The 27,377-nt window shown below is 38.6% G+C and overlaps 1 protein-coding gene and 1 non-coding gene across 15 annotated transcripts; both read right to left on the bottom strand.

The window, feature by feature from the left end:
- Positions 1 to 181: 181 nt before the first annotated feature.
- Positions 182 to 16,747, bottom strand: LOC107766102 (coatomer subunit beta'-1). Of its 14 annotated transcripts, XR_012703497.1 has the most exons (27): positions 16,593 to 16,747; positions 16,458 to 16,509; positions 16,164 to 16,184; positions 15,999 to 16,060; positions 15,587 to 15,641; positions 10,336 to 10,372; positions 9,897 to 10,222; positions 9,678 to 9,809; positions 9,439 to 9,587; positions 7,909 to 7,977; positions 7,472 to 7,622; positions 7,315 to 7,380; positions 6,652 to 6,840; positions 6,157 to 6,297; positions 5,977 to 6,051; positions 5,703 to 5,879; positions 5,514 to 5,605; positions 5,315 to 5,431; positions 4,683 to 4,797; positions 4,493 to 4,564; positions 3,451 to 3,647; positions 3,280 to 3,373; positions 2,638 to 2,744; positions 2,218 to 2,344; positions 1,757 to 1,976; positions 1,150 to 1,216; positions 182 to 447 (listed from the first exon to the last, which is right to left on the bottom strand). XR_012703497.1 is itself a non-coding variant. In XM_075239912.1 (26 exons), exons 1-25 carry the CDS (start codon positions 16,458 to 16,460, stop codon positions 1,197 to 1,199), a joined length of 2,739 nt encoding a protein of 912 aa, XP_075096013.1. In that variant the 5' UTR covers positions 16,461 to 16,706; the 3' UTR covers positions 182 to 447; positions 1,150 to 1,196. The 14 variants fall into 14 exon arrangements, 4 of the variants coding, with proteins under 4 accessions (XP_075096013.1, XP_075096014.1, XP_075096015.1 ...); XR_012703500.1 differs by having other exon boundaries at positions 1,786 to 1,976; positions 16,458 to 16,706; XR_012703503.1 differs by having other exon boundaries at positions 182 to 459; positions 1,786 to 1,976; positions 16,458 to 16,706.
- Positions 16,748 to 21,619: 4,872 nt separating this feature from the next.
- LOC142175033 (small nucleolar RNA R71) lies at positions 21,620 to 21,726 on the bottom strand. The gene has a single exon (XR_012704223.1). It is a non-coding gene; the product is annotated as a small nucleolar RNA R71 (small nucleolar RNA).
- Between the last annotated feature and the right edge of the window lie 5,651 nt (positions 21,727 to 27,377).

Below are 27,377 nucleotides of genomic sequence, written 5' to 3' on the forward strand. Positions count from 1 at the left end.
GTTGTTGTTGATTCCTGCTACTAATTCAACATGTGCGAAGGGTAAGAGAGTCAGCTTTTGAAATCCAAGTGTAAGAATAACCACAAAATACGTGAGCGCTCCAGCACTCTACACGGACGGCTCTTTAAAATCGCCCTCTCTTGCTTGAGGCAGATTTTAAGAAAATGTGATTGGAAATAGATTAAAGTTAAAACAATTTCTGCGCTATTCCCGCTTTTATATATGGTATAATTGTTTCTAAATTCACAAGGGCACGTAAGAAATTGGAAGGTATAAATTTATGCCTCAAAAGAATAATGTAACGCTATGAGGTCACTAAAGCTAATTAGCCGAAGCTGGAAAGAAATGTCTTTCTACAATATGCCGACAAAACTCATTGCTAGAAAATCACACCACTGGCAGAACAGACATCCGGTCCCTTGAACTGTCCCTTTAAGGCAGCAGAACCTGGAATGCAAACTAGAAAACCATCATTTTCCTGTTGAGCAAAAACAAGAAAAGATCTCAAACCGAAAAATACTTAGATTTTCTTTCAATCTTTGATGCCGGCCAAAGAAATTGACACAAAACTACTGCAAGTAGTAAGTGGGACTTTTACACAGTAAGGCAATGGCTTATAGAAGCTGAATATTCGTTCCAATTAATCCACTGTAGTCAAATATTTAACTATCACTATGAAGGTTGAGAGCTGCAGAAAACAATTATTATAATCTTTTGCCCGTCCCACTAGAAATTTGGTGTATAACATGTACTCCTGTAAGAGAAACGTATGAATCAGGGTATTGTCTGGTAACATGCCTTTCTTCGATTTTATTGCAACAATGAATTTTGATGCATTTGTTTCAATCAACTAATATGTCGAACAGTGTTGTTAAAGGCGTATTTGAGGCAGGTTTAGAGATTAGACCGTAAAACTAGGGGTCACATGTCAGGCACTTCATTTAGCTTAGAAAAGCTTTGGTGGAGGTACTAAGTATAAGGGACCACGTCCCTCTAGTTAATCAAAACAATAACATTGTACTACACACCAGAGAGTTGGAAAGTAAAATGAGACTTGAAGTGACCAATCAAGTAGACAAATAAATTGCTTAATAATTTTTTCCAGGAAAATCAATTGCGATTACAGTGTTGCAGAAATTTATTTCTCACCTTAAGAACGAATTACATACAACTGGAACCATATGTCTTGGCTGAACCTAATGACGTGGTGTAAGAACTGCAAAAGCATCAACAGAAAAAAGTATGGATGAGAAAAAGAGAGAACAATGGCAACATCAATAACCAAAAAATATGCAACAAACAGTGATGATAGAGAAGCCTGAAAATAAGCTGATGAAGAATTGCAGGCAACTGCCCGAATTTATGCAAAGAAAATAAACAAGGTGGGCCACTTGTAGCAACATTTCAAGCTCAAATGATAAAGATGTCAAGAGTAGAAATTACTATTGAGCCAGGTACCCAAGAAAGCATGATAAAGAATCAATTGCTTAAACCTTCCCACACGGAAGAAGAACAACTCCAAATGCTACATTGTTTGTCTTACACAGCTGTGTAAGATGTTTTTTCATTTTTACTTTGGGGGGGGGGGGGGAAGGGGGGATATAACGACCCGATCCAATCTAGGCTCGTTTATTTTACTGTTGGCAGGCAGGCAAAATGGCAGACAATGAAAATAAGGAACCATGAAAAAGAAACGAGAAGAATTTGGAATCTATGAAGGTCAAATACAGCAGCTAAAAGAAATTCAATTAATCACCAGCAAATAAACTAGGATTTCACACCAACCCAACCAATTGCTTTTAGGCTGACGGTTTTCCTTCAGTATTCGTACCCCACTCTTCGTCAGCCTCGTTTCCATTAACGAGTACTGCACCATCAGTAGAGTCAGCATCCACCACAACAGCCTCTTCTTGGCCCTCTTGTTGAATGTCATCTTCACCCGGTTCTTGCAACTCATCACCATTCTGTTCTGCAACCTGACCGGTTAAAGCAAGGGAAGCAATCACTTAACTGATTAGCTTTGACCAACAACGACAGGTTTAAGATAAAGTATAAAGAAATCGAGCTATTAAACTTTTTTTTTTAAAACGGAACGAATTATGAACTTCACATAAACCTATCTGGGTAAAAGCAAATGGCTTTCTTATTTTATGAAAATGATCACATGTACAGAAAACAATTCTCAGAAGAAAAATTAGAAGCATGTCCATCTTATACCTCATGATCCAACTCTCCATTTTCAAGTGGTTCTTCATCCACTCTCATGTTGCTGAAAGCTTCTACGAGGTTAGTAGTTGGTCTACCAGCATAATTTCCATAATCTGCCGCTGGCGGGTATACACCCCTACATAAAACAAGGAAAGCAACCAAATTGGTGCCAAATTTTCCCAGTGAACTTTTGTCTGTTAATGTAAAAGTTTCCTTTCAACAGACCATACATATTGGAATTAGAACACATCTTTTTGAGCTCATGCTCCAAGCAAGAAAGAAAACGAACAACAAATTGAGCAAAAGGTGTGACACTTGAAAAAAACAGGGAGCTTCCATAAGCAAAAGCAGCATCAAAAAAAGCATTAATATGGCAGTTAGCGAAGAGAACATAACAAGATGCATGGGGGAAAGAGCAGTATATGATACCTTTCCTCCGCAACTCTAGCTTCAACAGAATGGGTTATTTGCCAGTGCTCAAACAAGTTAGGATATTCTTCAGGATCAGCCAATGCTTCTGCAGCTTTCTGGTTAACCTGCATGCAGAAATTATGCAAAACAAGGTCAAAGATTTTGTGCTATACAGATGTTCAAAATTGTTGTACAAACAGCATGAAGTCCAAACAGTAAACATGACATTTTCATTAACTACCAACATTTACCATTTTCAAACTTAAGGTCAAATACTTTGGTTAAAGTAGTCTGCATCTGGCAGGGGGGTGTGCATCAGGCCATATTGGTTCCATAACTTAGGAAGAAAAATGCTTGTGGCACGATCATATGTAAAAGAGAAAGCACAGTAGTGAAAGAAAAAAATAAAACGGTACTAACTGCTACGCCTGGATTTGTTTGACACCTCGCTATCACAGGCATAAATAAGCCTCATTAAAGAGTACAGAGGTCTGAAGTTTCTTTGCACCATTAACTTAATGGTCAAGAAGCTTCTACCCGGCAACATTAAAGCTGAACATCCAAGTGACCGCTAACCTAGAGAATAAGCCAGCTCTGGAAAAACTTTCCATAGAGCACAAAGTACACAGAACAGCAAACACAAAAAGGAAGATCACTAACCTTACTGAGGTCCTTTCTCCAAATTGATACTATTTCAGAAACTTTACTAGGCAGATAAGATCGTGCCATAAATGCAGCCTCGGGTACCCGATTGCTGCAAAGAAAATGTCACATGGATATCATCACAATAAGAAAAATACATATATGTAGTAAGATTATGAAAAAATATACCTGTCAACCAACAGCTGAATGCACTCGTCCACTTTACCCAACAGGAACATGCAAAGGAATGCAACATTGTTTTTCCCGTGCTCTTTTGCAAAAGAAGCTAGTTCAGTTATTCCTTCAGCATCTCCTAGAGAAGAATAGAGTAGCAACAAACCACTCAAGTCATTTGCATGCTTCAAACACTCCTCTGCCATCTCAAGCTGCAAAACATAGTAAAACAGCAGCAGTTATGAAAAAGTCTTGAAAAGTAAATAAGCACATGCAATTCGCAAAAGTAGTCTTCTTTTTAGATGAAGTGACTTCAATTTTGCAAAAGTAACATTACTAGAATGCTGCAAAAACCAACTCCAAAGCACCCTCTGCTGCTTCACTACAAACAGAACAATAATGACAACTCTATTCCAGGCTAGTTGAGTACTTGAGTTAGCTATACGATCCCTAAAGCCATTTTGCTCCACTCGGTCATTCAAATATTCTATTGACATATAAATATCTAAACGGACTAAAAACACTCCTAGTTATACAAGTTCTCTAAATCAATTTCGCTCCACTCAAACCGTGTTTCATTCAAATACTCAATAATTTGGGGTTTTCTAACATTTCTATTGACATATAAATCTCTAAACATGCTAAAAACACTCCTAGCAAACACTACTTGGCTACAAACAGAACATGAGGGAAAACTTTAATATATAACAGGACAACAAACAGAGTAGTCAAGTATTTATCCTATATAGAGTGATATACTTGCTCCTTCCTTCAACCAAGAGAAAGAGAAGTGTTAATTGCGTAGCAATCACAATAGCCGGTGCGTCATCCTTAAGAGTCCTAAGTAAAAATTTCTCCAGCAACATAAAAGGATATGAATCAACGGTTTTCTGCAAACAAACTTTTTGGATACCAAAATTCACTTGAAAGTTAAAGGAAGAAGCTTAACATTTAACTTTTACATGTTTCTCTTTGAAAATTCAGTAAGTTTCCATTTCCACTTGTCATAATTCCTTCACAAAAAGAATTGGCCTAAGTGGCAATAAGTAACAGTTACCCTTCCACTAGACATGGCTAGGTCACCCAACTGCTTCCATTTGGACTCACTCTGTGCCACTACGGCAATTTCCTGCATACATAGAAAGGACCAAAACTTTTAACAACACATAGTTCTTTTTCCGCAGTGATAAGTCTAAAAGAAGAGGTGCTGCAAAGATAAACCACATTTCACTAGTTATTAGTCTCACCTTTGCAATATCTAATTTACCCAGCTGTATGGCTAGTTCAAATCTGTAGTCAGGGTCTGTAGCAACTTCTAATGCTTCCTCTATCATTCCACGTGATTCCAAGAAACGAGCAACACTGGTAGGAAGAATCATTCAATCAGATCCCAGGGAACTACAAACCAGCATGCCAGACCAAGCAAATGCGCCCCCCCCACCCCACCCCACCCCCCATCAAATAAAAGGGCAGACTACTTGATATACACATGGAGAACTGCAAGGTAAAATTTCAGATGGAGTGGGCAGCTAATTCTACTCAGAGGTATAAATGAATTATCAAATAAATAAAAGGTTATTGCCAGTATTAGTATGTAACTATATTGACTAGAGATAACAATGCCTACCAACATAAGCAAAAATCAAGACCTACAACCCAGCTGCATTCCACACAACTTAATTGGAGCCAGTACAGCAACAGATATATACATTTTACAACATAAACTTACAACGTTCGCATCTGCAATTTTAAAGACCGAGTTCATCACATTTTACAACCATGTTTAAAAGTTTTTAAAAAAAAAATTGTACCCTGCCCATAATTTATTTGTAGTGTTCCCTAGAAAAGCACATCATAAAGAGTTAAACAAGCAATATACCTGTTGTGATGCTCCTTAGGAATTGATGGTAAGACCTCATTTGCTCTATCCCAGTCGCCACGCATCACAAGTGTCTTGTACTCAATCAAGCCAAGGAGTAGAGTATATCCCACCACACTACAGGAAAGAAGATGAGTTCATGTATCTATTGAAACAAGTCCTGGTTTCCTTTATTAAAAGATCACACAAGCTTACTCACTTAAACTCCTTGTCAATCAGAAAAACCCTGCTCTGATTAGCAAGGTATCCAAGCAGGTACATGGGCCGGTCAAGGTGAAACATTGTGGTCACCTGAATTTAACAAAAAATTCATCACCTCGCCCGGTATGAGAACATATGTTTTGCAGATAAAAGAGCCCAGAGAAGCAGTATAAAGGATCTATCATACCTCACCCCCAACACAATAGTTAAGTCTCCAGGAAGAATTATTGTAAATGAAGCAATCCCCAACCCAAATTCCAGTCCGGACCCGTTCATTTATCTCGTTAAGAAGTTCAAAAGCTTCTTCAACACCTTGTTCATCTACTGATCTCCCACTATCTAAATGTGCAGAGACCACATCTCGCTGCATATCATCAAACAGTCGAAGGATTGTTAATACAATAATGCACAGATTTTTTTTACCACAAGTAACTTCAAGATTGGTGAAAAAGAGCTCTTACATTATACTTAAGTATGTAGAATGATGTATCACTAGCAATTGCCACCAGATCACCACTGTCGGCCCAGTATAGATTCTGAAGAAGTTGAAGCAAAAGAACTCAGCAAAAAATTATAATTACCAGATAAAAGAGTAAAACGCCACCCTACTCTATATCAAGGTAAAGCTTTATATATCTTACTTTGACATTAACATCGATTCGCCGTATCAACCTGCAGTCAGCCCAATCATAGAAACAAATGAAATCATTCGAGCACATTGCCAATAAAGTACCACCATAGATGCGCTCAGCAGAGAAAGTAGGCCGAATGCTCTTCTTCTCCTGGAGAATATCCATCATAATTTACTTTTTCAGTCAGAATGTGAAAAGAAAGAAACTACAACTCGTTGCATGCTTCAGCTTCAAGATAAAGAGAAAGTAAATGCATTAAAAAAACTATTCAACTCATTCACGAGGTGAACTATTAACCTACTTGTCAAGCTCAGTCAGAAGTAATTCATCAAAACTTGAGGGGTTAAAGCAGAAATGCAGGGACGGAAGAGGGGCCGGGGGCAGGGGGAAAATTGGATTCCAATGTTGGAAAGAATGTATCATGAGACGAATCAAATAACAGCTAACGCAAAGCGCAAAAAATATGCAAACATTTTGGAGACATTTGGAAGGAAGAACTTGAACCTGGAAATTTTTGCTGAAGATCTTAATCTTTGAAGTACTTTCCCTCACAGCATATTCTCCATCCGAAGACCAAACAAATTCCAGAGCTGAGCCAAATGACCTATTTCTCCAAGCCAGAGCGGTATATATGATATATTCTCCATCTCCACAAACAACGACAAACCTTCCATTTGGATTATGCTTCAAGCTCTGTAAAGAAGAAGTGCAAGATCTTCAGTAAATTAACTTCAGTAGTCAATCTTCTAATGATAACCCAATCGAAACAGATGCCAACTACTATATTATACCCATAGTCCCATACTCTTTAAACTACTATAAGATGGCAGTACAACAAAATCAAAACGAATTCTTCAAGTTTGCTAAGATAAGGAAACTAGGAAATATAAAAACAGCAACTCTTGGGAACAACATCAACAATAATAAATCACTCATTCCACATATAAAGTTCACTAATAGCGTGTACAAATTCAAATATGTGGACTGCTCGTTTAACTAAAGGAATAATAGCAACAGCCTTTCACTAGGATGAGTAGTACAGTGTAAGCAACTTCAAACACTAATTCTACAAGACTATCATTAACTATGTGAACCAATCTAATTCACTTGTTATAGAAAGGGTTACACAAGATTACACCAATATTTATATTCAATAATCAAACTCACTTGTGGGTAGAGGTCACAAGTTCCCATTTCCTTGACAGCCAAAGGCAGTCTCTCTCCATCAGCGACCTGAGGAAAAGCAGACAAAGAATTCATATAACAATTTTGAGGCAGTGAGAACAATCAGGTGAGCAAAAGTAGAGGTAGCGTGATGCCCTACTTCATAATCTGCCCCGATACTCTTGATGTTAACAGTCTGAACTTCATTGTGCTTAGCCCAAATAACTTTTCCACTGTTATCCATACTGGCAACAGGTACTTCTCGACCAAGTTTTACCATGATGGTTCCCTCATCATAACCAATTACAACCCTGTACATAGAGCACAATCATGATAACCATAACTAGCTGAACAAAACAAGGTACAAAGGAACAAAATTAATATGATGATCTATTTCTTCTCTTCAATTTTTCTGTAGGATATTTTGTCAATTTGCTAGGCCCACGGCTAACAGTGACTTTTCCCTATTTCCTCGTCCACAAAAACTTCTCACTATGAACAAGAAGGAAACTAATTGAAAGGCAAATTAAAGTTACAAGCAAATGCACCGACTTCCAAAGAGAACAACGTTACAGCTATAATTAATTGGAAACTCACCTCCTTGAGTGTTTCATGTAACCAATTGCCCATACTCTTTCAAGACCATAATTCAAAGTGTTCTCAAGTCTACATGAAAATGCCAACAAACAAAAGGATTAGTAACTGTAACAATGTAGCTCAAATACAAAGAGTTAAGAGAGAACGGGGAGTCAACAAGAAAACTCATACAAAACCAATTGAGTCATCATTTCCATAACACAAAGTCATCAAAAGATCCTCCTTTTAAAAGAAAAATTTTCCTCGAAAAATAGAAGTTCATCTTCTTAGAGGAAATATAATATATATGTTTTTAAGGCTAACCAATCAATTTCAACCCCCACCCCCAGAAAAAGCTGAAAATGAAAAAGTAGCATCAGGTTTTTTTACGCAGATTCATTTTACCATGACATGTTCAGCTTCAGCTTGTAGATATAGAAAAACGGGAAACCTACTTCAGCTCTCGCATGTACAACAAAAAAGAGACTTCAAAAATCTTTTCAATGCACCAACTGATTTTGCTCAAAAGTATCTCATAAACCAAGGTCCAGCTATGGTATAAGGGATGTGTCAATCCAGCAGAATATGATAGATTATGTTCGTATAACTCAAAAGGCCTGGGAAGGATATCCATTTATCCTTCAGTCCCAAACCCCAAACCAAAAAAGAAGTTCCTCCCAGTAACAAGGACATGAAAATACCATTATAGTCTTGATTTTGACCTGAACCGATAATCTACATGGACCAATTACACTCGATGTCCTTCTCAATATATGAATAGACTGAGAAAGTAGAAATAAAAGAAGAGGGTGAAAGTAACAAAAGAAATGATGAAAAATGAGAAGTTTCTATAACATCTCAGGCTGTTTTTTGTTCATCCCAATGAATTTTATTATGTCAATTTGAAGATCAGATACGGGAAGTAACATATGAGGGACACTATACAATTTTTACTTTTTTTCTTTTAGAAGGTATATGATCTTTACTTTTAAGGAATAGAAAGAGAGAAAAGGCTGCGCTAAAAGCTGATAAAAGGGTCACATGTAACTTCTGTATTAATTCAATGCAAACAGTTCTTTATAGGAAAATGGTCGTAATTCTGTTAAAAGAAAAGGGAGTTGGGAGATGGGCATTCAATTTGGACGAAGGAAATGGCAGATAAACACTTCATGTACCTTGGAAACAGCAGCAAATCTTAAATGGTGAAAGCACGGCTCTTAACAGATATATTACGACTTACCACTAACTTTATATAGCTCGTCAACTGTAAATCAATATGAAAATTCACATAGCTTTCTAGTTACCTGGTTCAACTGATTTAGACAACTCAAAACAATAAAAGAAGAGGCCTTTCCTCTTAAAGAAATAGCTTAAATATGTCCATACACATGTAGAGCAATTAGTGTCTTCTCGAAGGTAATGGAACCAATAAGTATAGGACAACTTACTAGAAAAAGTCATTTCTTTAAAAAAAAAATAAGCAAATTCATTCTGTTGTCATTCAAAAGAAAATTTGAACTAAGCTTAGATGATTAGGTATCCAACCATTACCTATAAGTGGTTGCGTGCCATATACGAACAGTACCATCTTCAGAACCTGTAATTATAATTGGAAGATCAGGATGAAAACATACAGCTGAGACATTGTGTGTGTGGCCGTCAAGAGTCTGGACACAACTTTTTGTCTGATAGTCCCACACCTGTTTCATGGATACCAATACATCAAAAAATTCAAGTTCTATATGTAAACAATAAGAATGGAACATGGGAAATGATAAAGACTGGCAAACCTTAGCAGTGTGATCATCAGAACCAGTAATTAGATAGGGTTTATCACCCCCAGTGAAATAGTCTACACAATTAACCCCTTTAAGATGAGCATCCAGAGTGAAGTTTGGATCAGGAGAGCCAAGGTTCCAGATCTGAAAAAGTCACAAGGTGAATGGCATGAATATGTTATCAATTTCTCTGAGGACGGATGGAATGAGATGAAGGACAAATCCGATTACCTTTATAGTCCGATCAAGGGACGCGCTAGCAAAAGTATTGGTGTCTTTTGGATTAAAGGTGACTTGCATCACATAATGGGAATGACCTTCAAATATTTGAGTGCATAACCATCCCTTCTCCCAATCCCAGAGCTTTATTAGCATGTCATCAGATGATGACAGTACATAAGGTAGTGTAGGATGGACAGCCACACACCTAATATAATCTGTGTGTGCCTCGAATACTTTGACTTTATCCATGGTGTTGTAATTGTAAACACGAATAAACATGTCATCAGCACCAGCAACAACCCATTGCTTGCGTGGTATAAACTTAGCTGACCTAACTGCAAAAAAACAACAGAGGTGTTTTGAAAAAGTTGCAAACCTTAAATGAAGCGAAAGGTTGCTTGGGAAAATCCTATTCGACAAAGAGACCACTTGGATTCCATAAACGAACCTGGTAATTCAGTAACTTCAAAAGATTTTACCATTGTCTGCATCAAAATGAATTACCCATCAGAATCCTTATCAATAATGCTATCAAATCATATTTTGATCAATTTACAAAATGCTGATAGATTTTCTTTTTCATATCAACTAACCGAAGAGTTCAGATTTGCACATAAGCAAAGACTAGTAGCATCTCAGATGATTCAAAGAAGCGAATATTTCATTTGAGGTTTTGAAATCTTGTGAAAGCAAGTATTGGTTGCAGATAGAATTAGATTAATTTAAGGGACAGTTGTGGTACTTGAAAATAATCTGACTTGTAAGTACTCCATTGCAGCTAGACGATGTTATCCCTAAGGATGTAGAAGAAAAGGTAATTGATAGAGAACCAAAAGACACGCACAGGTAAAGAATAAATCAAAGTGACTCAAGTTCACTAGTAAACTTAGCTTTTCCAAGTGAACGACCAGTGGTAACGCCACAATCATTTTCACGTCTATAAGTACATATTGCTTGATGTAAGGTAGCATTTCTAAAAGCTCTCTCTTCCCGGTTAACCATGTTCCTAATATTCAAACTTGCTAGCATCTTGCACCGCAATGTTGGCTCCCTCCCTACGAAGTATCTGGGTTTACCTCTCGGGGAAAAAACATAAATTTTCAACTATTTGGAATGGGGTTCTAGAGTAAATGGACAAGTAGTCAAATTGGAAGTTATAGAATCACTCTTATGAAGAGTGTTCTCGACACTCTCCCCATTTACACCAGGTCTTTCTTTCCTGTTCCTAGCTCTGTCTTAAAACACGTGGATAAATTGAAAAGACGCTGTCTTTGGAATGGCAACAAATAAACCAATCCTATTTGCCTAAGTGGACAGATGTTACTATTGACCAAAAGTTTGGTGGTCTCGGAATTAAGAATTTGGAACACCATTGAAATTCACTTGACGAAATGGCATTGGAGGTTCAACAAGGAGGAAACTGCACTTTGGAGGATACTATCGATTAAAAAAAATGCTCTCGAAGCTCCCTAGTGCACCAGAATCTCAGGTGCACCACATGATCAACTCTGTTGCAAACTTGTATTTTCCTAGCTCTGTCTTAAAATGCATGGATAAATTGAAAAGATACTGTCTTTGGAATGGCAACAAATAAGCCAATCCTATTTGCCTAAGTGGACAGATGTTACTATTGACCAAAAGTTTGGTGGTCTCGGAATTAAGAATTTGGAACACCATTGAAATTCATTTGACGAAATGGCATTGGAGGTTCAACAAGGAGGAAACTGCACTTTGGAGGATACTATCGATTGAAAAAAAATGCTCTCGAAGCTCCCTGGTGTACCAGAATCTCAGGTGCACCACATGATCAACTCTGTTGCAAACTTGTATTTTCCTAGCTCTGTCTTAAAATGCATGGATAAAGTGAAAAGATACTGTCTTTGGAATGGCAACAAATAAGCCAATCCTATTTGCCTAAGTGGACAGATGTTACTATTGACCAAAAGTTTGGTGGTCTCGGAATTAAGAATTTGGAACACCATTGAAATTCACTTGACGAAATGGCATTGGAGGTTCAACAAGGAGGAAACTGCACTTTGGAGGATACTATCGATTGAAAAGATGCTCTCGAAGCTCCCTGGTTACCAGAATCTCAGGTGCACCACATGATCAACTCTGTTGCAAACTTATGTTTTCTAATAGGAAATGGTAGAAGAATCAGCACCCAATGGTAATCGAAGTCCAAATCCCAAAAGAGACCAAAAAAAAAAAACTACGCGGTTTTTTTCCATCTGCCTAAACCTTAGTGACTAGAGTTACCGGTACCTGTGATGATAGAAATAGCAAGTACCTAGTGGAATAGTCAAGTGGCCAGGACACCACCATTATCACAACGCACGTACACTAAGACTAGTTAAAAAAAATGGGAAGATGCTTGACCGCACTTACCCTTAAAAGAACAGTTCCATGATATTACATCATTTCTACTCTATACAAGGTTGTGATTGCTGATATTTGTACTACTTAGGGGTGGCAAACGGGCGGGGCAAGTCGGATATGGTTCGGATCGAAAACGGGTAATGAAAAAATAGATAAATTATCTGACCCGACCCATATTTAATACGGATAGAAAATGGGTTAACCAACAGATAATATTGGTAACCATATTATCCATAACTTTTTTAATATGATCACTTTTGGGAGAATTCCTAGTTTCCCAAGCTTGAGAGACCCCCAATTTGAGTCTTTACAAATGTAAAAGCTAAACACATTATTTATTAATTGGTTATCCATTTTGTAAGTGGATAGTATGGTTCTTATCCATATTTGACCCGTTCTTTAAAAGTTCATTATCCAACGCATATGTTAGTGGATAATATGAATGGACAAGACGATAACTATTTTTTTTAATCCATTTTGCCACCACTAATACTACTCAAGGATGGGATCTTTTTTTAGAAGAAACATTAATGATTGGGAAGTTCAAAGAACATGTGACTTGTTGCAACTTCAAAACAACATGTTCTGAACCAACATCAGTATAATTCCACATTAAATGGGGAAGCCAATCAGATGGTCTATTCTATGTCAAACCTTGTTACAAGATGGTGTTCTCAAAAGCTAACACAGATTGATGGGCATGGAAGAAGATTTAGCACAGCAATGCCTCTTTAAAGGTTTCTTGTTTTCTCTTTTGGGCATAATAGCCTAATTGACACTTCAATAGCCTAATTGACATGCCGCCCCTCCTACTCCACGAGGTCTCATTCAAGCACCTGAATCTGCTCAAAACTTATATTTTAAACCACTCTAACCGTTGACCAAACTTATAAGACATGTGTTTGCTTAGTGGAATAAAGTGTGTGCTTACACGCTCTTAGAGCGATGTACCAATTTGATTAAAAATATTTTAAATTAAACTAAAAAAGGAAGAGAATAAAAAATATAAATCAAAGGCTTTTTTTAATTAAAAAATATATATTAAAGGTTTATATTTAACAAGATTCCTCCAACCTTCCCCGACTCCTTCCCCTCTCCCATTCTTCTTCTTTCCCTTACCCCCATTACCTCTATACCCCTCTGTTGCCGTTTCTTAGATTTTTGTTCTTTCCCTCCCGATTCCTCTTTCCCTATTTATTTTTCTTTCCCTCCCTCTCCCCATTTTTATTCAAACCGTCGTAACCAGATTCAAATTAATTCAACTCCACCATAACCAATTTTTGATTCAAGAAAATCTAGTATCAAATTTTAGCTTTTGATTCTTTGTCTACTCACTGAGTTTTTGTACCAGATTCACCATATAGTGGTTTGAGAAAAATAAGTAGTTACGAAACCACTCAGGGAGGAAGTCGATGGAGGTAGGTGGATCTGTGATGGTGGTGAGTGGTGGAGTGTGATGGTGGTGGGTGGAAGAAAAGAAATTAAGGAAGAGAAAATGGATTTGGAACTTTTTGGGAAGTAGTGTTGGAGATGATGGAGATGGGTGGCGGAGCAGTGGAGAAGGATTTTACTGGTGGACATAGAGGAGATGTGCGGCGGATAGGGGTGGTGACTTCACGGGTGAAAATGGAGGAGATGGAGGGGGATGGATGACGGGTGGTCATAAATTGGGTTTCGAATTCAAGCTCAAAAACATCATTAGTCAAGCAAGAACCAAGATTCCGATTTTAACCAGAATTCATCTCCGCCCATTTCAAATCTAATGATAGAATCAGAAAACAACGAAGAAGGGATGAGTGGGGTGGTCCTTAATTGGGTTTTGAGACTTTTTTAAGAAAAATAAATAGTTTCTTGAATAAAAATGATGTTGCATGTTTTTACCTGACGTGGACATTGATATCAGCGTGATTGAGAGACGCATGGTCGGAGGGGGCAAAAATGCAAGTTTTGAAAAGGTCCAGGTGCTTAGATGAAACCCCATGGAGTAGGAGGGGCGGCATGTCAAAACGTAACAGTTAGAAGTGTCAATTATGTTATTCCAGTGTTATCAAAGGCGCACTTAAGCCTTGAAGCCAAACTCAAAACATGTAGAGCGCTTCGCCTCGCTTAGCGAGCACTTCAGTGTTGTTATCAAGGCTCTAAGGCATACTTTTCTTTGCCAATGAGCGTAATCCTGAAGCGGTGATACTAAATAATTGATATTTCACTTTATTGTAAATTTTCTTCAATTTCTTTGTCCATATATTTGGTATTCATGCTTATAGATGTTAGCCTTGGACTACACGTACATATTTATAGTTTTTCTCCATTTGCTCTTCAATAAAGCACACGCTTTATTTGCGTTTTGCGTTTAAAGCCCCAATAAGAGCTTTTTTGCACTTTTCGCCTTTGATAACACTGGAATATTCTGCCTTTTTTATAACCGTAGTGTCCGGGCCAACTTGCACGCACCTCCACTAATTCTAAGGGATACCTGCTACCTCTCACCAACAAACTAATCTTGAGAGAAGAGGGTTTCAGTTGTGCAACAGATGTCCTCTGTGCGATGAACATCCAGAAGATGTTAGTCAACTACTTTGCACGGCAAGGTGATTTGCTAGCTGTGGTGCATGTTTTTGTCATACTGGGGATATGTTGGACCATGCCACACTCCACTTTGGAGCTTCTGAAGTGCTAGAACAGAGATGGACTGAATAAGAGAACTCACAAAATCCAGAATACTATCCCCCAGGCCATTTGGCAGACAGTTTGGATCGAAAGGAACCATAGAATTTTTAAGGCAACAAGAGAATACGCTTAACCTTAAGTTCAGCTTAATGTCCTTGGTAGCTTTTGGTACAACCTAGTCTATATACAGAATGTGGATACCATGTTAGATATAATTGGAAACTTGCACAAGTTGTAACTATGTATCGGCACTAACTTAGTGCTTTTTCTTTTATTAATAAAATTCTCTATTACTCATCAAAAAAAATGTTTGCATATAATCTTTTTTTGATAAATAAGTTCACATATGGTCTTTCTATCCTTCCATTCAATCCTTCCAACCTAAGTCTGCTATGCAAACACATTCACTCATGCATCGAAGGATCAACAAAGACCCAATGCAAAAAGTCCAGCGGTCACATTTCATGACTTGTTCATTTTAGTATGGCCTGAATCAGTGGATTGAGCTACCCCACCAGATCAGACCACCCATTCTACCTCTCCAGGCTTTTTGTTAATATCTGTATATGACATATTTTCGAGAATGTCATACATATCTCTCAGAAGATTCAAGAATTCAAGTTCATTAGAAAAAACAACACAATTTTGAATACCTGGCTCTGGTAGTTCCAGATGCAAACAGTCCCTGAATACAAACTTGTCAATATCCTGTAAGAATGGAGGCAGAAAATGAGCTGCAGAGAACTAAAATTATAATGATAAAATAACTGACATAGCCCCATTATCCAAAGAAAGCAACCAGCCTTAATCAATAAATTTAACATTCATACTCAGCTCAACCCTGCTCTGCCTCCCACTCCAAAAACAGACAAAATTTTGATAACTTTTCTTTTCCGAGCAACATATCACTCCAATAAAAAAATATGCTAAATGAATTCTCTGTATACATTTCCCTCTATTAGGGCCAGCCATTCCAATATCAAACATTCCAAAAATAGTAAGCACACACATATATTGCATCATATAACATATGATCTATTTTCGTAGAAACTGAAGTCCAATTACCATGGCTCCGAAGGATGTAGATCCACGGACTTTACCCGTTCCGATCTTTGAGCAAGTTTTCTCTGATCCAAAAACCAGAATCAGCTAAATGTAGTTACATAAATTAAAAAACACTACCAAATACAAAACCACCAGTAGTGTTCAAATTTGAATAAAGTATATTACCTTAATCTCCAACCTCAGAGGCTGTGCCCATTTCAAATTCCAGATTGGAAAAACACAATGCAACAAGTGAAATTAAGTTAGTAATAACAAAATACCAGATCTCAAGCAAGCTGAAACCATAAATGAATCATGAATCTTCGTAACAATTTGTACGAACTTAATATAAATATATACGTTTAAAAAATTGAAAGCAATATACACAATTCAAAACCAATCGGATCGGATTTGAATCAGATCCGAGTTGTTACATAACACGAAAAGGATTCAGGAATGCTTGAAACAGCAAAAACATACCATTTTGAGTGAAGAATAAACTTTCTGGAAGAATTGAATGAATCAGGGATTCCTGAATTGAAGAGGCCTAAAGATCAGAGTGAGATAAGATCAAACTAAGGGGAAATCCAGAACGGCCGGGTGCAGAGATCTTACAAGTTGGAATTGATTTTTGTGTGAATTGAGACAGAGAGCGAAGAAATGGAGATCGAACAGAAAAAATCAGTAGAGGTTTTGGTCATGAAACAGCAGAACCTCTAATAATAAGATGGCAAAACGGGGGAAGTGAACAGAGGGAGATTGTATTGTATGAAGATGATACTCTTTACTCGATACAATTAAGAGTAAAGGTGCAAAATAGTACCTTATGTTTGGGCTTTGGATCAAAGTAGTCTCTATATTTTAATTTAAAGAACTAATAGTCATTCAACAATGAAACAATGGTGCACTTTTAGTCCTAATCTAACCGAAAACTGGCGCAACTATGGTGCACCAGAAAATATGAACCGCATCTCCAATTGTCCAATAGCACACCATAATTCCAGTTGCTCGGAACCAATGCATAAATGCACCAACTTAAGGATCAAATGGGGGGCATGACTACGGCTAGAGCTCAGGAATAGGATTGAAATTGTTTGCGATAGGGGCTTGGGGGAGTAGCGGCGATGAAACCAACATGTGGGATAGGACACCTAGTTGTATTAGGGAAGCATCTAGAGAGGTATTGGGGGTGTCTAAGGGCAACTCTGCCAGACATCGAGGGGATTGGTAGTGGAATGGTGAGGTCCTTGGGAAAGTGAAAGTCAAGAAAGTTGTGTATGCAAAGTTAGTTGTGACGACCCTACCGGTCGTCTTAAGAATTAACGTCTCGATCCCCTATTAACTGCTTTTTCCTTATTTATTTCAGCTATTTTGATTTGTCGGGATGTTCGGTTTCGAGTTTCGGAGAATTTTGGGACACTTAGTCCCTAAATGAGAGCTTACGTATTGAAAAATTGACCGTAATCGGAACAGTGTGAAGACGGCCTCGGAATGGAAAACCGATGGTTCTGTTAGCTCCATTGGGTGATTTCGGGCTTAGGGGCGTGTTCGGATTGTGTTTTGGAGATCCATAGCTAATTTAAGCTTGAAATGCCGAAAGGTCGAATTTTGAATTTTCCGGTTCGATAGTGAGATTTTGATCTGAGGGTCGGAATAGAATTTCTGGAAGTTGGAATAGCTCTGTAGTGTTGAATGTGACGTGTGTGCAAAATTTCAGGTCATTCGGACAAGGTTTGATAGATTTTTTGATCGAAAGCGTATTTTTAGAATTTTTGGGATTCTTAGGCTTGAATCCGATGAAAAATAGTTTTGATATTGTTTTGAGCGTTTCGAAGGTTGGAACAAGTTTGAATGAAGTTGTGGGATATGTTGGTAGGTTTGGTTGAGGTTCGAGGGGCCTCGGGATGATTTCGGATGGTTGACGGAAGAATTTTATAGTTTTAAAGTTGCCGCTTCAACTGATTTTCTGTCATAACTGCACCTGCAGTTTGGGTCCCGCAGGTGCGGCGCCTTAGAAGCGGCTCTGTGGTCGCAAAAGCAGAATGGGAGAGGTCAAGCAGGAGCCGCAGAAGCGGTAGGTTCTCTGCAGGAGCGGTACCGCATCTGCGGACGGGGAGTCGCAATGCGGAAGCTGGCTTTAAGTGAGAAGTCGCAGATGCGACGCTTGTTCCGCAAAAGCGGGACCGCAGATGCGGTAACAGCTGGGCAGAAATAGGAAATTTTGAGGGTTTAGTTTCAAAAGTTGGAAATTCGATTTGGAGCTCGGGAAAGGGTGATTTTGAGAGAAAATTGAAGAGGAGATCATTAGGTAACAATTCTTTAACCCTTTCTAGTTATATTCCATCAATCTATAGTTAGTTTTATCATTTGATTTCGGATTGGAGATGAAAATTGGGGAAAAGTTGGAAGAAAGTTCTTAAACCTAAAATTCGACTTTTGAGTAGGAATTTGACCTTAGATTTGGATAATTTTGGTATGCATGAACTCGTGAGAGTATGAGGTTCTGAAAATATAAATTTTACCCGATTTCGAGATGTGGGCCCGGGGGCGTTTTGGTCATTTTACCAAATTTCGCGTATTAGCTTAGAATTTAATTGTAGAATCAGTTACTTGAAGTGGTATTTACATTATGCATTTGAATTGAATAGATTTGGGCCATTTGGAGTCGAGTACTCGAGGCAAGAGCGTGGTTTCGAATTGATTATTGAGCCGGTTCGAGGTAAGTGACTTGTATAACCTTGTGTGGGGGACCTTCCCCTTAGGATTTGGTATATTTGGTAATTGAAATGCCTTGTACGTGAGGTGACGAGTGCGTACCTGTGCTAATTGTTGGAAATCCGATTTTCATTAAGTAATTACTAGTATGTTCTCTTTCCTGTTTTTATTACTTGCATCATTAAGCCTGTTGTTAACTTAGGAAAGCATGTCTAAGTGACTTAATTGCTTTACTTGCTCAAACTGCCTTACCTGAATTATGTACAGCATGCTCCACGTCCTCCCAGAGCTTGTTTTGAGTGTGGTGACACACGCCATATGGTGAGGGATTGCTCTAGACTTGGGAGGGGTGCACCTCCACAAACTTTTCAGCCACATCGTGCCCAATAGAGTTCTCAGGCCATGGTTACAGCTCCAGTTGCTACCCCACCTACTCAGCTAGCTAGAGGCGGAGGTCGCCCTAGAGGTGGAGGTCAGGCCAGATACTATGCCCTTCCTGCCTATACCGAGGTTGTTGCCTCCGATTCTATCATCACAGGTATTATATTGGTCTGTCACAGAGATGCATCGGTTCTATTCGATCCAGGCTCCACTTATTCTTATGTGTCTTCTTATTTTGCTCCACATTTGGGTGTATCTCGGGATTCTTTGAGTTCCCTTGTTTATGTTTCTACTCATGTGGGGGATTCTCTTATTGTGCACCGCATTTATCGGTCGTGTTTGGTTGCTCTTAGTGGTTTTGAGACCAGAGCCGATTTATTGTTGCTCAGCATGGTAGATTTTGACATTATCTTGGGCATGGACTAGTTGTCGCCTCATTATGCTATCCTTGATTGTCATGCCAAAAATCGTGACGCCTATGTCTGGGTGTACCGCAAGTTGAGTGGAGGGGTACTTTAGATCACACTCCCAGTAGAGTTATTTCTTTTCTTAAAGCTCAACGTATGGTTGAGAAGGGGTGTGACGCGTATTTGGCTTATGTGAGAGATGTCAGTATTGATATCCCTTCAGTTGATTCTGTTTTAGTAGTACGGGATTTTCCCGATGTGTTTCCAGCTGATCTTATGGGAATGTCGCCTGATAGAGATATTGATTTTGGCATTGATCTGTTGCCGAGCACTCAGCCCATTTCTATTCCTCCGTATCGTATGACTCCTCTTGAGTTGAAGGAGTTGAATGATCAGTTATAGGATTTGCTTGATAAGGGTTTTATTCGGCCTAGTGTATCGCCTTGGGGTGTTCCTGTCTTGTTTGTGAAGAAAAAGGATGGTTCTTATGCGTATGTGTATCGATTGTCGCCAGCTGAACAAGGTTCCAGTGAAGAACCGTTATCCTTTGCCTCATATTGATAATCTGTTTGACTAGCTTCAGGGCGCACGGGTGTTTTCTAAGATTGACTTGCGCTCAAGTTACCATCAATTGAAGATTCAGGAGCCAGATATCCTGAAGACTGCTTTCAGGACTCGGTATGGTCATTACGAGTTCCTTGTCATGTCATTTGGGCCGACCAATGCCCCAGTAGCTTTATGCACTTGATGCATAGTGTGTTTCGGCCGTATCTTGACTCGTTCGTCATTGTCTTTATTGATGATATTCTGGTGTATTCCCAGAGTCGGAAAGATCATGAGTAGCACCTGAGGACTATGCTTCAGACTCTGAGAGAGAAGAAGTTAAATGCTAAGTTCTCGAAATGTGAGTTTTGGTTGGATTCAGTGGCATTCTTAGGCCACGTGGTATCGAGTGAGGGTATTCAAGTGGATACGAAGAAAATAGAGGCCGTGCAGAGTTGGCCCAGGCCATCCTCAGCTGCAGAGATCTGCAATTTCCTTAGCTTGGCGGGTTACTACCATCATTTTGTAGAGGGGTTTTCATCGATTGCAGCCCCTATGACCAGGTTGACCCAAAAAGGTGTTCTGTTTCAGTGGACGAAGGAGTGTGAGGCGAGCTTTCAGAAGCTCAAGACAGCTTTGACTACAACCCCAATTTTGATACTGCCTACAAGTTCGGGGTATTATATGGTTTATTGTGATGCCTCGAGGATTGGCCTCGGAGCGGTGTTGATGTAGGACGGTAGGGTGATTGCCTACGCATCCAGACAGTTGAAGGTACAAGAAGAATTATCCAGTCCACGACCTTGAGTTAGCTGCCATTATCACACCCTGAAGATCTGGCGCCATTATTTATACGGTGTGCCTTGTGAGATTTATACTGATCATCGGAGCTTGCAACACCTGTTCAAGCAAAAGGATCTAAATTTGCGCCAGAAGAGGTGGTTAGAGTTGCTGAAGGACTATGATATCACTATTTTGTATCACCCGAGCAAGGCCAATGTGGTGGTCGATGCCTTGAGTCACTGGGCAGAGAGTCTGGGGAGTTTGACTTATTTACCAGCATCAGAGAGGCCTATGACGATGGATGTTCAAGCCTTAGCCAGCCAGTTTGTGAGATTGGATCTTTCGGAGCCCAGCCGGGTTAGAATGGAGAATCAGGGAGTAGAAGACATTCAACCACCAGTCCATGTGGAGGATCAGTTTGATGAAGTAGCACCAAGGCCAGCAAATAGAATCATAAGGGATTATGCTAGACCTGACCGCTTCAACTGTGAATCTAGTGTCAGAAAACCGCCAGTGGCAGCCAACAACTTTGAAATCAGGACTGGCCTGATTCAAACAATTCAACAGTCTTGTATCTTTACTAGAGACGCAAGTGAAGATCCACACAGTCATTTAATTGACTTTCTGGAACTTGTTGAAACAGCTAAGTATAATGGAGTACATCCTGAAGCTATCAAGTTAAGGTTATTTCCTTTTTATTTAAAAGGAGATGCCAAGACTTGGTTGCAAAGTTTGCCACAACGTTCCATTACCACATGGGACCAAATGACTTAGAAATTTTTAAACAAAAATTTTTCCCCTGCTAAAACCACAAAGTTAAGATAAGACATCTCTAATTTCTTGTAGACTGATACTGAGTCAGTTTATCAAGCTTGGGAAAGATTAAAAGTAATGTTAAGAAAATGTCCACACCATGACATTCTTGAACACATGCAACTGTATATTTTTTTATCATGGGTTAAATCCCTCTGCTAGAAATGTGATTGATGCAGCTGTAGGAGGTTCTGTAATGGGAAAAACCACGGAGGAAGCATTGCAATTATTGAACGAGATTTCTGGGAATGCCATCCAATGGCCATCTGACCGTGTAATCATCAAGAAGGCTGCTACGGTAAATCAGGTTGATGCTTTAAATACACTAACGCAGCAAATTGTTTCTTTGGCATAAAAGTTTGAATCTTTTCAGGTGTATACACAACAACCAAGCCTATTTGAATCTTGTGATATGTGTGGAGGAAACCATCTGATCCATAAATGTTAAGCAAACAATCATAATGACGAACATGTCCATTCTGTCAGTTATAAACTGTACCCTTTTGGCAGTCCAATAGCACAAAAGCACCCAGGATTTCAATGGAGCAATCCAAATGGTGCAGAAAACTCTCAAAGCTTCCAGAAGCAACAAGTACAAGGTCTATCGGGATACCAGAATCAGAACCGTAGGCAACCAAACTATAGACCTTATCAACAAGCAGGGCCATAACAAAGGCCTCAATAAGCTCATTCAAATTTTGATGACCTTTTGTATAAATTCAATAAGGTCACTGATGAAAAGATGAAAAGCCAGGGTTCAGCCCTCAAAAATCTGGAAATGCAATTAAGTAAACTGGCAACTCTTGTGTCAGAAAAGATTCAAGGTCCCTTGCCAAGCAATACGGAGAAAAATCCAAAGGAGCACCTTAAGGCCATCGCCTTACGGTCAGGTAAGGAGCTTGATGAACCATATGCAGACAAGTCAGAACAACAGGTAAACAAGGGTAAGAATGTTGAAATACCCTCTGAACTATCTGAAGAGAAAGAAGTCAAGAAAAAAGAAGAAAATAATATTGAAAAATTGACTCCTTTCCCTGTGACAATTCCTTTTCCACAAAAACTGAAAAGAGAAAATCTTGATAATCAATTTTCAAAGTTTTTGGAGATTTTAAAACAAATCCACATTAATATTCCTTTCACTGATGCTTTGTTGCAAATGCCTTCTTATGCCAAATTCTTAAAAGAATTTTTGTCAAGTAAAAGGAAATTGGAAGAAGTTTCTGTGGTGGTGCTTACTGAAAAATGCAGTGCTATACTTCAAAATAAGCTACCACAAAAACTTGGTGATCCAGGTAGTTTTACATTCCATGCACTTTGTGATTCTGGAGCTTCAATTAACTTGATACCATTTTCTATCTTTAGAAAATTAAATCTTGGTAAAATGAAAGACATAGGTGTTTCTCTTCAGTTTGCAGATCAAAGTACTAAGAAACCTAAGTGACTAATTGAAAATGTGCTCGTAAGAGTAAATAAGTTTGTTTTCCCTGTAGATTTTATAGTACTTGAAATTGTCACAACCCCAAATATTCGGTCGTGATGGCGCCTATCACATTACTAGGCAAGCCAACCCAAATCATTAACTACAACAAATTCCTTTTATAAAACCATTTTTCTAACACAGGTTTAAATACCAAATTTCCATAATAAGTGTTTAAAAACAACAAAATATAAGCGGGAGTCAAATAAACATGAACTACACAGCCCCAAATATCTGGTGTCACGAGTCTAGAGCCTCCACTACATAACTGACTTTCTGATACAACATAAGTCTAGAAAATATAAAAAAGAACAAGATAGGAAGGAGAAATAAGGGTTGCGGATGCCATACAGCTACCTTGAAATCTCCGGCAACCTCTAGATCAGCTGAGGACCCTCACTCTGACACTCGGGCACCTGGATCTGCACACAAGGTGCAGGGAGTACAGTGAGTACGCCAACTCAGTAAGTAACTAGAGTAAATAAGGTCTGAAAGCAGTGACGAGCAGTTAAAAATCATATAATTGAATAAACAACAGGATAACAAATCCATTTCACAGTTTAAAACCAGTTTCATCGTAGAATTATCAACTTCAGTTTAAACACTTGAAATCATATACTTAGCAATTTTTCCAACAGAGGCTTGTTTTTAAAAGAAGAGTGAAATCAGTGAAAATATCATAACTGGGCCCCTCGGGTAAGGTATCACTCAGAATATGGCCTCTCCGGTAGTCTCTCAGTCACTCGTGACTCACTCTCGTCACTCAGTACTCACTCTCAGCACTCAGACTCATTAATATCTCATAATAATAGAAATCATAGTAACCGTTGTTGCGTGCAGCCCGATCCATAATTTATAGTCAACTACGCTCACTAGGGGTGTACAGACTCCGGAGAGGCTCCTACAACCTAAGCTTCATATCGTTGCGGCGCGCAGCCCGATCCAATATATATATATATATCGCTGAGGCGTGCAGCCCGATCCATATAAGTATCGCTGCGGCGTGTAACCCGATCCATAACTCACACATTTATACATATCCTCACCATTAGGTTCTCAACCTCTCTCAGTCATTAACCTCACAGCCTCTCGGGCACAACAGTAGAAATTAGGGAACTTAGTCCGAACAGTCCTCACATTTAGAAGTGGAGGGATAAACCAGTTTTAAACATTTAAACAGGTAAAACGTGACTAAGGATATGCTTTTAACAAGTAAAGTTAGGAAAAATAGTAAAAATACCCCTAAGGGTCTCAACAGGTCGGCACAAGGCCCCAAACATGGCATACAACCCATAATACAGTATAAATGACTAAAATACGGAATAATATAAGATTCCAAATCAAATACGCGGCCTAATAGTCGCTACAGGACGGACCAAGTCACAATCCCTACCGGTACACGCCCACGCGCTCGTCACCTAGCATGTGCGTCACCGCATTTATCAAAACAAGTCAAATACCGGGGTTTGTACCCTCAGTTCCAGATTTACAACGGTTACTTACCTAAAACCGGTGAAAATACTACTCCGCGATGCCTTTGCCCCTCGAATCGGCCTCCAATCGCATCAAATCTATCCAAAATCAGAATCACGACGTCAAAATATGCTAAGGGAACGAAGCCCAAACGAAAATAATCAAATTATACCAAAAATCCCGAAATTGGCCAAACCCGACCCCCGGACCCATGTCTTGAAACTCGATAAAAATCATATCAACGGAATCCTTATCCTCCCACGAGTCCATACATACCAAGAACACTGAAATCAGAGTCCAAATGACCCTTAAAATTCTCATTCTAAAGTCTCTTAATCTCAAGCCCTAATTCCTCAATTTTAGGCTTAGATTCCATGATTTATTAGGTAGATTTCACATTAGAATTGAGTTTTAAGTCCAAAATTCTTACCTCAAAGTGATTCCCCTTGAATCCCTCTTCAATCTCTTTTAAATAGCTCCAAAACGACCAACAATGGAAGAAATAAATAAGGGTGGGCATCGGTCGGTTAGGTTCGGTTATGAATATTATCGGTTTAGCATATCGGTTATCGATTTATAAATATGATAAACCGATAACCAAACCGATAAGATATTAGTTATTGATTATCGGTTAATCGGTTGTCGATCATTACCGGTTCGGTTATCGGTTTACCTGATAAGATAACTCAATCTAGAGTTAAGCAAAAAAGAGAAGACAATTCACTCGAGTTAAGCAAAAAAGAGAAGAATTCACATATAGAGCCCGTTTGGATTGACTTTAAAAAAATAGCTTTTAAGCACAAGTGCTTAAAAGCAACTTTTAAGTGCTGGAGCTTGTTTTATAAATAAGCAATTAACTGTTTGGATAAAAGTGCTGAAACTTAAAAAAAGTTAATGAAGTGTTTGGTAAATAAGTGCTGGTAAGCACTTTTTTCTATTAAAAAGACAAAAATATCGCATAAAACAAATCAAGAACCTACATCTTCCTCTTGCTTATTATGTAACAATCTGCCAAACCTCGATTTCTATAAGCTGATCATGACCAAACATAAAACTTGCAAAAAGATTGTTACCATATTTTTTAAAATGTAAAGCCTTAAAATCATGTTTGGGAGTAGTTGGATATTTTAGGATGAAGAACACGGAAAGTTTGGGAGTAGTTTGGTAAAGAAGAACAGAAAGTGTCGAAGATGAAGGAGAAGAACAAACTTACCGTCGAAGATGAAGGAGAAGAAGAGGAAAGAAGATGAACAGAAAGTGGGAGTAGTTGGATATTTTAGGATTTATTTGACGAGGGTAGTTTTGGGATTAGTAAAAGTTATAAGGGACAAGTAAGTAATTTCGTTGGTCAAAATAAGATGGCTTTTAGGCAAAAAACGGGGAAGTTAGGATATCCTAACTTGTGGCTTTTAGCTTTTTTAAAGCCTTTTTAACTTTTTTTAAGCTGTTTTTTTTTTGCCAAACACTCCAATAGTATACTACCCAATTCTACGTTCTAGCCACAACTAATATTTGAAGAATGTTTCATTTTGACAAATTCATGACCTGTGCAATCTCAAAAATTGATACTACAACTCCTCAAGCATTCCATCTCCATTTCAGTGGAAATATTAGTTAACAGGAACATAAATTATAATTTTTTGGGTTCCTACCAAACTATAATCAAGAGATCAATCATTTTCCAGAGTCCAATGGTAGCAAAAGCAATAAGAGTACTAGTAATTCAAAAGTTGTCCAAACACAACTAAAATAGTATTAATTCTTCAACAATCCAAATACATTAATAAGAATACAAAGTAGTAGCAATTTCACCTTAAAATTAAAAAGTACAAACATAGTACTAAAACATGAGCACAAAATAAAGAATAAAAAACAATCAAAAATCCTATATTTTTATTATCGAACTCTACTGTAAAACTCAAAAGAAAGGAACAAAATTTGTTCTTAATAAAGAAGTAAATTTGGAATTCAAATTTACGCTAAGATTCTAAGAATGTGGTTGTACATTGAAATTTGAAGAAGAACCGTTCAAAAATTGAATCAGAGTCTGAAGAGTGAACATTAAAACTTCAATCTTGAATGCGACTGAGAAAATTAAGAGAAAAAGAGAGAATGAAGCCCTAGAAATTGGGTAAAATCCTAATTTTATTAAATCTTATTGGGTTATCGGTTAACCCGTTAAGAAATTGGGCAACCCATGGCCCGAACGGATAACCCAATAAAGAGGTTAAGTGTCTCAAACCTTACCAAATCCTTTCCAAACTCGATTCGACCAACCCTATACGAAGCCTCACCTGAATTACCTTCACCTTTTCTAAAGCATCCTGCACCAGGTCTGTCCCCAATAGCCTAGCCTTACCGGGCTCGAACCAACCAACTAGAGATCTACACCACCTCCCATACAAAGCCTTATACGGAGCCATCCGAATACTCGACTGGTAACTGCTGTTATAAGCAAACTCTGCAAGCAGTAGAAACTGATCCTAAGACCCTCCGAAATCAATGACACAAGCACGCAACATGTCCTCCAATATCTGAATAGTGCACTCGGACTGCCCGTCCGTCTGAGGGTGAAAAGCTATGCTCAACTCAACCTAATTACCCAACTCTCGCTGCACAGACCTCCAAAACTGCAAAGTAAACTGAGTGCCCCTATCTGAAATGATGAAAACTGGGACACTATACAACCGAACAATCTCCCGGATATAGATCTTTGCCAACCACTCTGAAGAATGAGTAGTACATACAGGAATGAAGTGCGTGGACTTGGTTAGCCGATCCACAATCACCCAAATAACACTGAACTTC

The sequence above is a fragment of the Nicotiana tabacum genome, chromosome 20 (assembly GCF_000715075.1).
Source record: "Nicotiana tabacum cultivar K326 chromosome 20, ASM71507v2, whole genome shotgun sequence".
Lineage (NCBI taxonomy): Eukaryota > Viridiplantae > Streptophyta > Magnoliopsida > Solanales > Solanaceae > Nicotiana > Nicotiana tabacum.

Bases quoted from the DNA above. Each gene is read 5' to 3' on its own strand.
- LOC107766102 (XM_075239911.1), bottom strand. The intron at 6,298-6,651 runs GTTCAAGTTCTT...GATATTCTCCAG, and splicing joins TCTTCAGCAAAAATTTCCAG to GAGAAGAAGAGCATTCGGCC. The intron at 5,880-5,976 runs GTAAGAGCTCTT...GATGATATGCAG, and splicing joins TCTACATACTTAAGTATAAT to CGAGATGTGGTCTCTGCACA.